The following is a 15,859-nucleotide window of genomic DNA, read 5'->3' as shown; positions in this document are numbered from 1 at the left end:
AAGCAAGGCAAAACAACAAGGCAACAGGAACAAGGACTCGAGGACTGTGGGACGCTTCCACGCACTAACTGTGTGTGACACTTCGGCAACGGAGGGGAGAATGCAGGTGGCTTTTATTGTCTTGGTTGATTGGTGGCAGGTGGACATGATCATGGGCGGGGACCGGTAATTAGTGAACTGCAGGAAGGGCAAGTGACCTGGGGTGCGAAGGGAATCAGAAATTCAAAATAAAACAGGAAACATGACTATGACAATAAAGGCCTGTCACGCAGGTGGCGGCGTGACACCTGGGAACGGATTATTCTCATTTTAATGGTTTCTTATGAGAAATAAATGTTCGGAAGATTAACTTTTCGCCTTACACACACTTTCTGGGAACCAATTATGTTCGTGAGCTGAGGTATCACTGTATCGGTTCTTGTGACAACCCTAGCGCACACACGCACACTCACAATGGTTTTCAATTGAGTTCGGCACCCCAGGCTCTGTGGGTTAGATTGCCCATCCGGGAGATCATGTTTGTGTGCGTGTTTGTGTGAGTGAGCCTCAGTGAGTGACCAAAAAGAGAGAGAGAGAGAGAAAAAAAAGTTTGGTCACCCAAAAAAACAATTCTTTTTCGACCATAACCCCCGCTCATCCATAATTCGATGACTTATCAATCATATTTCCAATCATAAATGAACTTATTTGTCAACGTTAGTCCATCAACGATTAAACAATGTTAACCCAACCATCGCCTGACATATAGAACAATGTTGTTTCAATGTTACGTTGATTCAACGTTGTTTATTGTCGGAAATTTCAATGTCAACCATACCGATGATTTGGATGGAAAATCAATGTTGATTCTATGTCATCTTGCTATCTGGGAAGTAGCCTACCATCCCATCCGTAGTAGTAATGTAAATAAATACATCTCAACATTTCCTAGGGCAACTATGGTATAGTTATTGGTGTTCCAGGGGGAGTTATACCACTTCCTAGTGTCCCTCTGGCTTTGCTGCAAACGCACATTCAGTATATGCAAATGCGGATTCATGCATACATGCTTTATACGTGTATGAGCAAATAAATAGTACACACCAAAGATACAGAATCTGAGATGGAAGTAAGACATAATCGGGCCAGAGATGGAAGAAAGTAGGACATTGAAAAAAACAGAATGGTCCCCATCCACACATATACAGACTGGGTGAAACTGGTGAGTCAAAAGTGTTTAATTTATTATGTGTGCATGTTTACTATAGGCGCATGCTTCTGCTTTTGTACATTTTATTTCTGTGATGAATAATTTATTGTGTGCCCTGCAATTGACTGGCAACCAGTTCTGGGTGTACCCCGTCAATCGCCCGAAGCTGGCTGGGATAGTCTCCAACACCCCCACGACACTTGTGAGGAGTAAGCGGTTAAGAAAATGGATTGAACTCCACAAAATATCTCATAAGGGTTCAACTGAAAGTGTCGAGAACTTAACAAAATAAAAGCGTCCAACGTCGTGAAAAGGAGTCACTATAACACAATTTAGCAGTAATAAATTCTACTGCATCTATTTGTGGGGATTGGCGTCAAGTTGTATTTTACAATTTTAAAATGTGCATAAACTCTCAAGTTACTTATTGTTTAAAATAAAATAGCTCTTAATATGAAAAGAACACATTGATCGTTTCTGGTTCCTATGCAGTAAAAATTTGTCATTTTACAATGCACATCCTATTTCACTTGACAAAATAAAAGCATCAGCGAATGCATATATTTGTGGGGACTGTGCTGTATTTTACAGTTTTAAAAATGTGCATAATTTCACAAGTTACTTCATTTTAAAAAATTAGGCAGCTCCTAATATGAAAAGAAAAATGCACTGAGCTGTCACCATTGTCTTACAAATGCAATTATGCCATGTTGTAGTGACAGAAAAATGACCAAAACAAATCAGTCACACTTTGGTTTGGTTTTACAGTACAGTACAGTACATACTTTATTTTATTTTTAACTTTTTTAAATTTGTTATGAAATTACTCTAACGATGAATTTTTAAACTTTTTTTATTGAATTGTTATAAAATTACTTTATTAATGACTAAAAAAATACAACCATATTTAAATTAGGGGGAAAACAAATGTAAATTTAGATATAAATTGAGATATAAAATATGCGATTCATGTGCGATTAATCGGCAGTTAATTATTGAAGTCATGCGATTAATTACGATTAAAAATTTTAATCGGCTGACACCTCTAATAACAGAAGGAATGGAAACACAATAAAAGCATGTGTGTACTGAATGTTGGCTTGCATGAGTATCACTTACAGCAAATAGTTAGTGTGTTTTATTACAATTTTCTGTGTTTTTAGACCACTTTGTGAAACAGTACACACCAGGCTTCCCCAATCCAACCCTGGTCATCGAGGGCTGCAGGTTTTGGATGTTTGCGCCCACTAACACACCTGATTCATATAATCAGCTCATCAGCATTCGCTGCAGAAGCCTGGCAATGATCCTGATATTCAGAATTTGGTGTTGAAGGATGGAAACAAATAAACCCTGCAGGATTCCGGTGCTCAAGGACCAGGATTGGGGAAGCCTGGTATACACAAAAACAAGCAATAAAATTGCCAACCTGGGACAAAATTCTGAGACACCACACATTCCATTTTCCTTGACTGAAAATAATGTTGGCTTTTTCTTTTTTTTTTGTATTACTACTCTGCTTAGTGAGACCTAAATATAACTTGGAAATAAATTGTTAGTTTTTTATTAGGGATGTCTGATACATTTTTTCAAACTGATATCTGTACAAGTACTCAACTAGTAGTGACAAGTTGTCACGGATACCAAGTACCAATCGCACTCATACTTTTAATACCAAAAAAAAAAAAAAAAGACAGATGTTTTTAAAGAAAGACCTATATACACTAACATAGCATTTTAATGGCATTTTTTTCTTTTTTCTTTTTGTTCATAAAGTATTTTTTTTAATAGAACACACAATAAAATGAATTTGAATAAATAAAATGAAACACAGAAAAAATCCCAATCAAAATTGTTGTGTGCTGAGAGGTAGGATCTCAAACACAGAAAAAAATAAGATTTTATTTATTTTTTTTCACATTGGAGGCAGAACCTAAGAGAGCTGTACACAGGAACAGCTGAGCAATAATCTGGCGAACACACACATTTGATAAATAGACAGTCAATCAATCTCATTGGTTGAGGCTAGACATGTGAGTACTAGAACTGACATGGCTGATTGGCTGTCGACTCTGGCTGTCGAGTAGGTTCCTGACATCAACAAACATATAGCATAAAAGATCCTTGACATCATATAGTCCAGACATCATATAGCCTAAAACTAGTTGAAACTGGATGCTGTTACATCAATACCGAAACAGACACGTAACGGGTCGTGAACTCTGGCGCACGGTCATGAACTCTACTTAAACGTAACCCAGACAAGACTCAAACATTACTCATGCATGACTCGAGTCATGACAAAAATATGTGGTCGTAGAACTTTAGTAACATTTAGGAATACCTTTAACCATTCCCATTTAACCAGCAACACAAGTTTGTCATCTTATTCTGTACTGAGGCACCAGTGAATTCAACTGTGGGTGCCTCAGTCTGAACACTGAGAGTTCACATAACGACATACTTCACAGAAAAAGAATAAGGACGTATGAAGAAGAAGTCTGACATTATGCAGTATTTGTGTGCCGAGCTACAAATCAAGTCAAGAAAGAAAATAAATACAAGACAGTAGGGCTGCACGATATTGGAAAAACATGCGATATGCGATATACTGGCGGAACATCGCGATATCGATATTATTGCGATATTTAACATTTACCTAAAGAAATTAAATTTTTATTACCTAATGAAAGAAAAACATTTTTCATGGGGCAAAATAAGAAACCTTCATGTAATCTTAGTTAATTAATTGTAATTATGTCTTGATAATTTTCAACTATTGAATGGCGATGCACATTTTAGTTAGCATATGACTGGTCAAATTCATATAAAAAGCATAAAATTCCATATAAAACTTATTGCGTGCCTTTGCGATATGCATATTGCAAGGGCCAATATCGCGATATCGATATTTTTTCGATATATTGTGCAGCCCTACAAGACAGTGCTGAGAGTACTGCACACCAACCAAACTCGAATGTCCGGTATCGGCCCAGAAATGTTTACTTTTAAACAAACCGTGACTGTGTGTAAAATAGTGACATGTTGATACAGCGGATAAGCACCCCACAGTTTGAAGTTTTGGTTAATAATGGCCCTCCAAGCCAGTAGCTATGGTGACCAAGGTACTCCAGGATTGTGGCTGCCCACTGATCGGCAAGGATGACAGAAATACATATAAATTTCTATACATTAAATATTGTAAGAGACAACATATGTTCACCCTTTATTTTAAGTGGCTAGTAATACACTAACAAACTCCCACAATCAATGACTGTAAACTGCCTCCTTATGTATAACTTGCTTTAATATGGGAAGACAAAAACAATTTGAGTTACCTCCAACTATAAATTTCTGCTTAACCTTTATTCTTCTGGTTTCTTTTGCCTAGGATGCCATTGGAAGTGATGTCGGCAGGCGATGAGCGGGAGGGTGAGGCAGCAGTGCCTGTATACGTGTACGAGTCGAAAGTCCACTGTTCCAACGTGTTGTTGAGCCTTGAGGAGCAGCGGAGACAAGGCATCCTGTGCGATGTGACTGTGTTGGTGGAGGGCAGGGAGGTACGAGCGCACAGGGCCATCCTCGCTGCCAGTAGCCGCTACTTCCTACAAGCGCTGCTTGGATACAATGGGCCACCAGGCGAACCCATCATTAACCTCCCCGAAAAGGTAAACATGACGTATCAGCAAAAGTATTGAAACACATCTCCTAAACCAGTGGTGTCAAACATATGGCCCGCGGGCCGGATCAGGCCCGCAAAGGGGTTTAGCCCCGCCCGCAAGATGATTTTGTAAAGTAAAAAATAATTTGTAATGTCTGACCAATTTATTAATTTCTCCCAATAACGTCTAAATACGTTTTTTTTAATGTTTTAAGTGTCCCAAAGATGTATTTATACGTTTTTTTGTTTTTTTTTATGCTAGAGCATACAGAAGGCTTTGATGAGCCTCTCAACAGCAAAGAACGGTTACAAAAATGGTAGTTCAAACGGCCAGCAGGTAGCAGGTGGCAGCAGAGCAAAGGAGATCAACCAGGGCCATGTAGAGAAAAAGCTAAATTACAATTTTAAATACATTTGTGAAAACTGATGAAACTTAGCTCTCTTCTAATGCTAATTGCTGCAAAACAGAAACAGATCGAAACGTACTTTTTTTTTTCCTGATGAAAGAAGAGGCTTTAATCTTTCTTTTGATAGGTTCCATGCTTTTATAGCAATAGAACACAATATTCTGTGGGACTTGAAAAATCAGTCAAAATCCAGTAAAACAGCCGGGAGTGAACGGGATTGCTTCTGTGAAAATGGCTGGGAGTGAATGAGTTAATCAGCTGGCCACAATCAAAACATATAAATTTATCATTTCACAAGCAGTCCTCAGATGAGCAATGCAACTTGTACGGGGAATCGTCCTGGATGTCATTATTTTACACACAACTTAGTTACGGTTTGTTTATTTTATTTATTTATTTTAAATCCTAGACCAACATAAACATGTTAAATACAACACAAATTAATTACTGGTAACACAATATATATCACAAGGATTAAATCCTTATAACATTAACTCATTTGCTCCCAAAAAGGTATAAATACGTTCTATTTTAAATATTAACAGTGTTCCAAAGACGTATTTATGTTTTTTTTATTATGCTAGACTCCGGGACTCCGCCCGCCGCGCAGGGATGGGCAAACTCGGTCCTCAAGGGCCGGAGTACTTCAGGTCTTGCAGGTTTCCCTCTTCCAACACCAGCCCTAACGATCCCATTGATTGGAAACAGCTTGTGTTGGAAGAGGGAAACCTGCAAGACCTGAAGTACTCCGGCCCTCAAGGACCGAGTTTGCCCATAAGCATACAGAAGGCTTTGATGCAGCCTCTGAGCTGCAGAGAACGGTTGTTATTACAAAAACGGCCAGGTGGTGGCAGCAGAGTATAAGAGATCAACCAGGGCCATGTTGAAAACAAGCTGATTTCCTCACAGTTCTAAACAGATTTGTGAATCATGATAACTCTTAGCTATATTCTAATGCTAATTGCTGCAATACGGAAACCGATTTTTTTTTTCTGATGAAAGAAGAGACGTTAATCTTTCTTTTGGTAAGTTTCATGTTTTTATAACACAATATTCTGTGGGCCTTGCAAAAATCAGTCAAAATCCAGGAAAACAGCCAGGAGCGAAGGGGGTTGCTTCAGTGAAAATTGCGGCAAGTGAATGCGTTAACTGCGCCACACAACGCATTCTGCGAACAATATGTATGCAAAACAGGTAGAAAAACACGTCCAGAACACATACAGGCAGTGTTGCATTCATGTTGTTTTTTGGAACAGTATGATTACAGTTGAGCTCCGTAATTTAGGGCTAACCCGCAAATAGTGAAAATCTGTGTATAACTAACGGCAAAACTTGTATACCATTATATACCCCGGCCCACTTGGTAATATATTTTGATCCATGCGGCACCTGAGCTAATATGAGTTTGACACCTATGACCTAAACTATTGTACAAAACTTGGTCCGACCAGGCCCATTAGCTTACAATAATTAACTGGTCTGCCCAGAGCCCATCGAACCCATCAAACATCATCTGGAAGCAGGTCTAAATCGAAAGCAGGGAAGTGCGGACGGGGGAGAAAAGGAAGGCGGAGCCTCACTTACATATGATGAGTAAAAAAACAAAAACCTAGAAAATTCCCGCAGAAATTTTGAATGGGACTGCTGACACTTGCTGCTTAACAGTTTGAAGTAAGACTGTTTTGAATTGACCAAGTCATGTCAGAATTAAAGGTAAAAACTCCAACATTTTAAATTTGGGAAAACATCTGTTAACAGTTTAAAGTTGGAACGTTTGAATTGGTCAAACAAAATTACAAATTAGAGGAAGAAAATAGTGGAAATCAGATGTAAAAACCCCAAGTTTTTATTTGGCGCTTTTATTTTGAAAAAGAGAATGCATGGATTAAAGTTCTCTGTCACCCCGATGGATTTTGTCTAGAGCTGTAAAACGATGACATTTTTTAATCAGATTAATCACATCTTAAAATTTTGATTAATCACTTAATTAAAAAGGCTTTTTCTCAACATTGTTTAAATTTAAAATGCACCTCTTATTGTGTTAATTTTTTTCGGCATTTAATGTTAAGAGGTCGTCTCATCCTCCTCTTTTTCTAATCAGTTAATTACTTGCTTAATTTAAAGTGGAAAAAATGACCCCAATAGTTTGACATGAACAAATATTCTGAATGTCACACGCAAACATTTATTAAATGCTTCACTTTAATGCATGTTATGTTTATTGTTCAAACACAACCTGTGCTACTTTTAAAGTAGCCATCATGTGTCAAGCTAAAGGATCAGCTGCGGTCAAAATTAATAGTGCGATTAATCTGCGTTAATACACGATTAATGCAATATTTTTTTGTGATTAATTAATTAGTTAACACTTTAACTTTGACAGCGCTAATTTTGTCATTCAGAAACAAGCATGTGCTGACTGCCCTCTTTGACGGACAAAAATGTCAAAAGTGCACAGTTGTTGTCGCACCTCGTCACAATAAAGCTGTCCTGACAGCTGGAATATGTCGTTACTTTTATTTTGTAGGTGCTGCGGAAAGTTTGTGTTAATCTTCGTGATGAGTGGGCGGGGACTAAATTAGAGCAGGTTAACAGGCATTCTAAGAACAATTTCAGGCAGATAAAGCAGCAGAAATTAACTTTGTGGTCAATGCAGCTATTTTGTGACTGCCACACTTCGAGTCAAAATAAAGCTTAATAAAAGGTTTTTGCATGTGCATTTTTCGGAAAGAAGACGCTTTTGATGAAATGTCTAAATATGATGCGAATTGAGGAAATATTTTGGCCATGGTGACAAGTTAATCTGAGATTTTTAGATTTAGAAGATTTTTGGAACATGCTGCGCTTTACCTTACCATCTCCACTCTGTCCTTCACAATACATGCCAATGCTAACCGGATTTTTAAATGTATTTATTGTGGGAATGAAGCATTCCCACATATATTATTGTGATTTTTATTCTCCACACTTCTTTGCCGCGTAACAACTCCTACGTAATACCTCCAATTTACATTGTTCAAATTTCAACTAGCTTAAAAAATTCATGCCTCCCGAGGTATATATGGTCTGATTCCACATTACTTACATTATTTGCACAAGTTAACATTTAATATCAAGTTTTCCCTATTCATTTTCAATGGGTCAGACATTGAACTTTTTCTAAGTATCACTTTCCACGCCCTCTTCCATACATATAACTTATCATTACCAGGTGTCTGATACTGCTCGGTGGCGCAGTTGGTATTGTCCAGTAAACCAGGAGGCTAGAATTGCATAATTTATCTCTCAATTTACTTCATAAGCATTCCACATGCATTTAAATCTTAACATTCAGTTTTCAGCATTCCCACGCAATTTCTCCAGAAATTCCACTTAGTCTAGTTAGGGCCCGAGCAGCGACCGCTGCGAGGTCCCTATTGTTTTTGTAAAAATTATTATTAGGGCCCGAGCAGCGACCGCTGCGAGGTCCCTATTGTTTTTGTAAAAATTATTATTATTATTATTATTATTATTATTCTTTATTCTCCGCAAACAATCGCGATTTTGGGTACCTAAATATTCACGAAAACTCACCGAACTTTGCACACTCCTCAGGTCCAGCGAAAAATTTGATATTATGAAGTCGTTATAACAACGCGACTCTATAGCGCCCCCTAGCGTAGAAAAATAAAAACCAAGCCCGACACGTTTGAGCTAGAGCAACGAAAATTGGCAGGCACGTGTAGCACCCCGAGTCGCACAAAAAAGTCTATTGGGACCATGTAGCTAAAATGTACAGGAAATGAGCTATGAATTTTTTAATGTCCAATTTTGGCCTATTTTGGCACATTCACTGTGGTCATGCTTTTTCCCCCTTTGCAAACATTTTTCATCCAATTGACTTCAAACTTGGCATTTACCATCTCAAGACCTGAGAGAACAGCTGGGCAAAACATCTTCCCTTTTCGAAATACTATATGACGGGGGCGGAGCATCAAATATTGCCTTTAAAATTTCATTTGTCCAGAAAGAGCAAATGCTTAATAACTCCCATGTTCAAGCTCCAAAAAATCTCAAACTTCTCAGGCAACGTAATAGTCACGGCCTGAAAACATCTATATGACAAAATTCAGTCATACATATAGCGCCACCTAGTGGTTACAATAAATGTCATACTTTACGTTTTTAGCTACTGTGCTGAGCTTGTTGAAGGGATCCATTTGAAAATTGGTCAGAAAAGCCTTAAGATGTTGATCATGCCCCACACAGAATATTGTAACTTTTCGCCAAAGGGTGTGGCCGCTACGGTGACGCAAAGTCTGAAGATTTTTCGTGAAAATAAAAGCTGCATGAACTTGACCGAGATGATCCTATCTTCTCAAAATTTCACACATTTGATGAGAGTCCAGCCCTAAAGACATCTACTGACTTATATTTCATCTAACTGATAGCGCCACCTAGTGGCAATTTTTTTTCTTACGAATTTTCTTCTACGTTTTTCTCCAAACACGTTAACTGGACCTACCTCATATTTGCTCAGATGAGGGTTTCGGCCTTCATGATGTCACAACACGAAGTTTGTGAGTTTTCGCGAATTGCTGTGGGTGTGGCTAAGCGCTGTTCGCCAAGAAAACAACGCCAGTTTTGAGGGTCTAAACATGCACAGAAACTCATGAAACTTGGCACACACATCTGGCCTGGTAAAATGAGCAATATTTTATTGTTGATTGTGCTATTTTTACAAAAATGACTCAATAGCGCCCCCTAGAAGTTTTTAACGAAGCAGCCCCGGTTGTACGTTTAAGCAAGAACGACGAATATTTTTAGGTGTATGAGGGAGCCCAAGTCCTACAAAAAAGTCTCTTGGACCCAAATGCTAAAATGAACAGGAAGTGAGCTATGAATTTTTGAATGTCCCATTTTTTACGATTTTTGCACATTCACAGGGGGCAGACTTTTGCCCACTTCTCCTACACGTTTCATCCGACTGAGTTAAGACTTGGCCTGGACCATGTCAAGACCTGAGCCAACGACAGGGGGAAAAATTTTGACTTTTCGAAATACTATATGATGAGGGCGGGGCATCAAAATTTGTGTTTCGCAATGAAAAAGGATATGCTTGATAACTCCCCAGTACATGCTCCAAAAAATCCCAAACTTGACATGTATGTTTATCGTCAAGGCCTGAAGTTATCTCTATGACAACATTCAGTTATATATGCAGCGCCACCTAGCCCTTGAGGCATAAAAAAAAAAAATACCCCACATACGGTATTTTGTACAAAAAATGTAAACTCATTCTAAGTGTGATAACTAAGTCATTTATGAATATTCTTTTAGTTTCCACCACTCAAAATGTTCACTGGCATCAGACTTATCCAAACATATATATATTTTTATTTATTTTTGATAGCCTCTGTGGACATTAAAAGCAATATCGTGAATGAAGGATATGCTTAATAACTCCACGGTACATGCTCCAAAAAAAATCCCACACTTGACATGTATGCTTATAATCAAGGCCTGAAGGTATCTCTATGACAACATTCAGTTATAAATACAGCGCCACCTAGCCCTTGAGGCATAAAAAAAAAAAAACCCACATACGGTATTTTGTACAAAAAATGTAAACTCATTCTAAGTGTGATAACTAAGTCATTTATGAATATTCTTTTAGTTTCCACCACTCAAATTGTTCACTGGCTTCACACCGATCCAAACGTATGTACGTTTCCATTTTGTTTTATTCATTTTTGATTGCCCCTTTGGACAATAAAAGTAACATTGTGCAATGAGTACAACAAGCGATGATGTGTATATACACTTTTACAAAAAATACCAATCAGGGCAACTCATTGCCTAAAAATAAAAAAGGACGCTGATTTTTGCAGGTCTTAACAATCACCAAAACCTGTTGAGCTTGACACACACTGGCAAAAAAAAATATTCTACATGTAAACGTTTATTGTGCCATTTTCAAAGAAATTTTGCTTCCAATATGCCAGTACCCCAACGTGCCAGTACCCTAACGTGCAAGTACCCCAACGTGCAAGGACCCCAACGTGGCCCGGGCTGCGAGGGCCCTTTATAGCTGCTCGCAGCTCTAGTTAGGGCCCGAGCAGCGACCGCTGCGAGGTCCCTATTGTTTTTGTAAAAATTATTATTAGGGCCCGAGCAGCGACCGCTGCGAGGTCCCTATTGTTTTTGTAAAAATTATTATTATTATTAGGGCCCGAGCAGCTACCGCTGCGAGGTCCCTATTGTTTTTCGATCGGATTATTATTATTATTATTAGGGCCCGAGCAGCGACCGCTGCGAGGTCCCTATTGTTTTTGTAAAAATTATTATTATTATTATTATTATTCTTCTTCTTTATTCTCCGCAAACGATCGCGATTTTGGGTACCTAAACATTCACGAAAACTCACCAAACTTTGCACACTCCTCAGGCCCGGCGAAAAATTTGATATTATGAAGTCGTCATAACAATGCGACTCGATAGCGCCCCCTAGCGTAGAAAAATAAAAACCAAGCCCGGCACGTTTGAGCTAGAGCAACAAAAATTGGCAGGCACGTGTAGCACCGCGAGACGCACAAAAAAGTCTATTGGGACCATGTAGCTAAAATGTACAGGAAGTGAGCTATGAATTTTTTTATGTCCAATTTTGGCCTATTTTGGCACATTCACTGTGGTCATGCTTTTTCCCCCTTTGCAAAATTTTTTCATCCAATTGACTTCAAACTTGGCATTTATCATCTCAAGACCTGAGAGAAAAACTGGGCAAAACATCTTGCCTTTTTGAAATACTATATGACGGGGGCGGGGCATCAAATATTGCCTTTAAAATTTCATTTGTCCAGAAAGAGCAAATGCTGAATAACTCCCATGTACAAGCTCCAAAAAATCTCAAACTTCTCAGGCAACGTAATAGTCACGGCCTGAAAACATCTATATGATAAAATTCAGTTATACATATAGCTCCACCTAGTGGTTACAATAAATGTCATACTTTACGTTTTTAGCTACTGTGCTGAGCTCGTTGAAGGGATCCATTTGAAAATTGGTCAGAAAAGCCTTAAGATGTTGATCATGCCCCACACCGAATATTGTAACTTTTCGCCAAAGGGCGTGGCCGCTACGGTGACGCAAAGTCTGAAGATTTTTCGTGAAAATAAAAGCTGCATTAACTTGACCGAGATGATCCTATCTTCTCAAAATTTCACACATTTGATGAGAGTCCAGCCCTAAAGACATCTACTGACTTATATTTCATCTAACTGATAGCGCCACCTAGTGGCAATTTTTTTTATTACGAATTTTCTTCTACGTTTTTCTCCAAACACGTTAACTGGACCTACCTCTTATTTGCTCAGATGAGGGTTTCGGCCTTCATGATGTCACAACACGAAGTTTGTGAGTTTTCGCGAATTGCTGTGGGCGTGGCTAAGCGCTGTTCGCCAAGAAAACAACGCCAGTTTTGAGGGTCTAAACATGCACAGAAACTCATGAAACTTATGAAACTTGGCACACACATCTGGCCTGGTAAAATGAGCAATATTTTATTGTTGATTGTGCTATTTTTACAAAAATTACTCAATAGCGCCCCCTAGAAGTTTTTAACGAAGCAGCCCCGGTTGTACGTTTAAGCAAGAACGACGAATATTTTTAGGTGTATGAGGGAGCCCAAGACCTACAAAAAAGTCTCTTGGACCCATATGCTAAAATGAACAGGAAGTGAGCTACGAATTTTTGAATGTCCCATTTTTGACGATTTTTGCACATTCACAGGGGGCAGACTTTAGCCCACTTCTCCTACACGTTTCATCCGACTGAGTTAAGACTTGGCCTGGACCATGTCAAGACCTGAGCCAACGACAGGGGGGAAAAATTTTGTCTTTTCGAAATACTATATTATGAGGGCGGGGCATCAAATTTTGTGTTTCGCAATGAAAAAGGATATGCTTGATAACTCCCCGGTACATGCTCCAAAAAATCCCAAACTTGACATGTATGTTTATCGTCAAGGCCTGAAGTTATCTCTGTGACAACATTCAGTTATATATGCAGCGCCACCTAGCCCTTGAGGAATAAAAAAAAAATACCCCACATACGGTATTTTGTACAAAAAATGTACACTCATTCTAAGTGTGATAACTCAGTCATTTATGAATATTCTTTTAGTTTCCACCACTCAAATTGTTCACTGGCTTCACACCGATCCAAACGTATGTACATTTCCATTTTGTTTTATTCATTTTTGATTGCCCCTTTGGACAATAAAAGTAACATTGTGCAATGAGTACAACGAGCGATGATGTGTATATACACTTTTACAAAAAATACCAATCAGGGCAACTCATTGCCTAAAAATAAAAAATAAGACGCTGATTTTTGCAGATCTTAACAATCACCAAAACCCATTGAGCTTGACACACTCATCACACCTGGCAAAAAAAAAAAAAAAAAAATCCACGTTTATCATGCCATTTTCAAAGAAATTCTGCTTCCAATGTGCCAGTACCCCAATGTGCAAGTTCCCCAACGTGCAAGTACCCCAACGTGGCCCGGGCTGCGAGGGCCCTTTATAGCTGCTCGCAGCTCTAGTTATTATTCTTCTTCTTCTTCTTCTTCTTCTTCTCCGTAAACGATCACGATTTTGGGTACCTAAACATTTACGAAAACTCACCAAACTTTGCACACTCCTCAGGCCCGGCGAAAAATTTGATATTATGAAGTCGTCATAACAACGCGACTCTATAGCGCCCCCTAGCATAGAAAAATAAAAACCAAGCCCGGCACGTTTGAGCTAGAGCAACGAAAATTGGCAGGCACGTGTAGCACCCCGAGACGCACAAAAAAGTCTATTGGGACCATGTAGCTAAAATGTACAGGAAGTGAGCTATGAATTTTTTAATGTCCAATTTTGGCCTATTTTGGCACATTCACTGTGGTCATGCTTTTTCCCCCTTTGCAAACATTTTTCATCCAATTGACTTCAAACTTGGCATTTATCATCTCAAGACCTGAGAAAACAACTGGGGAAAAAATCTTGCCTTTTCGAAATACTATATGACGGGGGCGGGGCATCAAATATTGCCTTTAAAATTTCATTTGTCCAGAAAGAGCAAATGCTTAATAACTCCCATGTTCAAGCTCCAAAAAATCTCAAACTTATCAGGCAACTTAATAGTCACGGCCTGAAAACATCTATATGATAAAATTCAGTTATCCATGTAGCGCCACCTAGTGGTAACAATAATTGTCATACTTTACGTTTTTAGCTACTGTGCTGAGCTCGTTGAAGGGATCCAGTTGAAAATTGGTCAGAAAAGCCTTAAGATGTTGATCATGCCCCACACCGAATATTGTAACTTTTCGCCAAAGGGCGTGGCCGCTACGGTGCCGCAAAGTCTGAAGATTTCTCGTGACAACAAAAGCTGCATTAACTTGACCGAGATGATGCTATCTTCTCAAAATTTTACACAATTGATGAGAGTCCAGCCCTAAAGACATCTACAAACTTATATTTCATCTTACTGATAGCGCCACCTACTGGCAATTTTTTTTCTTACGATTTTTCTTCAATGTTTTTCTCCAACCATGTTAACTGGACCTACCTCATATTTGCTCAGATGAGGGTGTCGGCCTTCATGCTGTCACAACACGAAGTTTGTGAGTTTTCGCGAGTCGCTGTGGGCGTGGCTAAGCACTGTTCGCCAAGAAAACAACGCCAGTTTTGAGGGTCTAAACATGCGCAGAAACTCATGAAACTTGGCACACACATCTGGCCTGGTAAAATGAACAATATTTTATTGTTGATTGTGCTATTTTTACAAAAATGACTCAATAGCGCCCCCTAGAAATTTTTAACTTAGCAGCCCCGATTGTACGTTTAAGCAAGATCTACGAAAATTTTTACGTGTATGAGGGAGCCAAAGACCTACAAAAAAGACTCTTGGACCCATATGCTAAAATGAACAGGAAGTGAGCTACGAATTTTTGAATGTCCCATTTTTTACGATTTTTGCACATTTTCAGAGGGCATACTTTTGCCCACTTCTCCTACACGTTTTATCCGACTGACTTATGACTTGACCTGGACCATGCCAAGACCTGAGCCAACAACAGACGGAAAAATCTTGACTTTTGGAAATACTATATGATGAGGGCGGGGCATCAAAATTTGTGTTTCGCACTGAAAAAGGATATGCTTAATAACTCCCCGATACATGCTCCAAAAAAATCCCAAACTTGACATGTATGTTTATCGTCAAGGCCTGAAGGTATCTCTATGACAACATTCAGTTATATATGCAGCGCCACCTAGCCCTTGAGGCATGAAAAAAAAATACCCCACTTACGGTATTTTGTACAAAAAATGTAAACTCATTCTAAGTGTGATAACGAAGTCATTTAGGAATATTCTTTTACCTTCCACCACTCAAAATATTCACTGGCATCAGACCTAACCAAACATACATATTTTTGTTATTTAGTTTTATGTATTTTTGATAGCCTCTATGGACATTAAAAGCAATATGGTGAATGAAGGATATGCTTAATAACTCCCAGGTACATGCTCCAAAAAATCCCATATTTGAAATGTATATTTAGAGTCAAGGC

At 38.7% G+C, this 15,859-nt stretch overlaps 1 protein-coding gene across 2 annotated transcripts in view; it reads left to right on the top strand.

Moving 5' to 3' along the window:
* The window catches only part of LOC144031454 (transcription regulator protein BACH2-like), a 152,055-nt gene that overhangs the window by 55,353 nt on the left and 80,843 nt on the right, over positions 1-15,859 (top strand). For both annotated transcript variants that reach the window (XM_077538627.1, XM_077538626.1), the window contains exon 2: positions 4,581-4,857. In XM_077538627.1, coding sequence (XP_077394753.1) covers positions 4,582-4,857 — 276 coding nt within the window. In that variant the 5' untranslated portion in view covers position 4,581. The remainder of the gene's footprint in view (positions 1-4,580; positions 4,858-15,859) is intronic.

This window comes from Festucalex cinctus, chromosome 12 (assembly GCF_051991245.1).
Source record: "Festucalex cinctus isolate MCC-2025b chromosome 12, RoL_Fcin_1.0, whole genome shotgun sequence".
Taxonomy (NCBI): Eukaryota; Metazoa; Chordata; class Actinopteri; order Syngnathiformes; family Syngnathidae; genus Festucalex; species Festucalex cinctus.
This window is presented reverse-complemented; position numbering and strand designations above follow the sequence as displayed.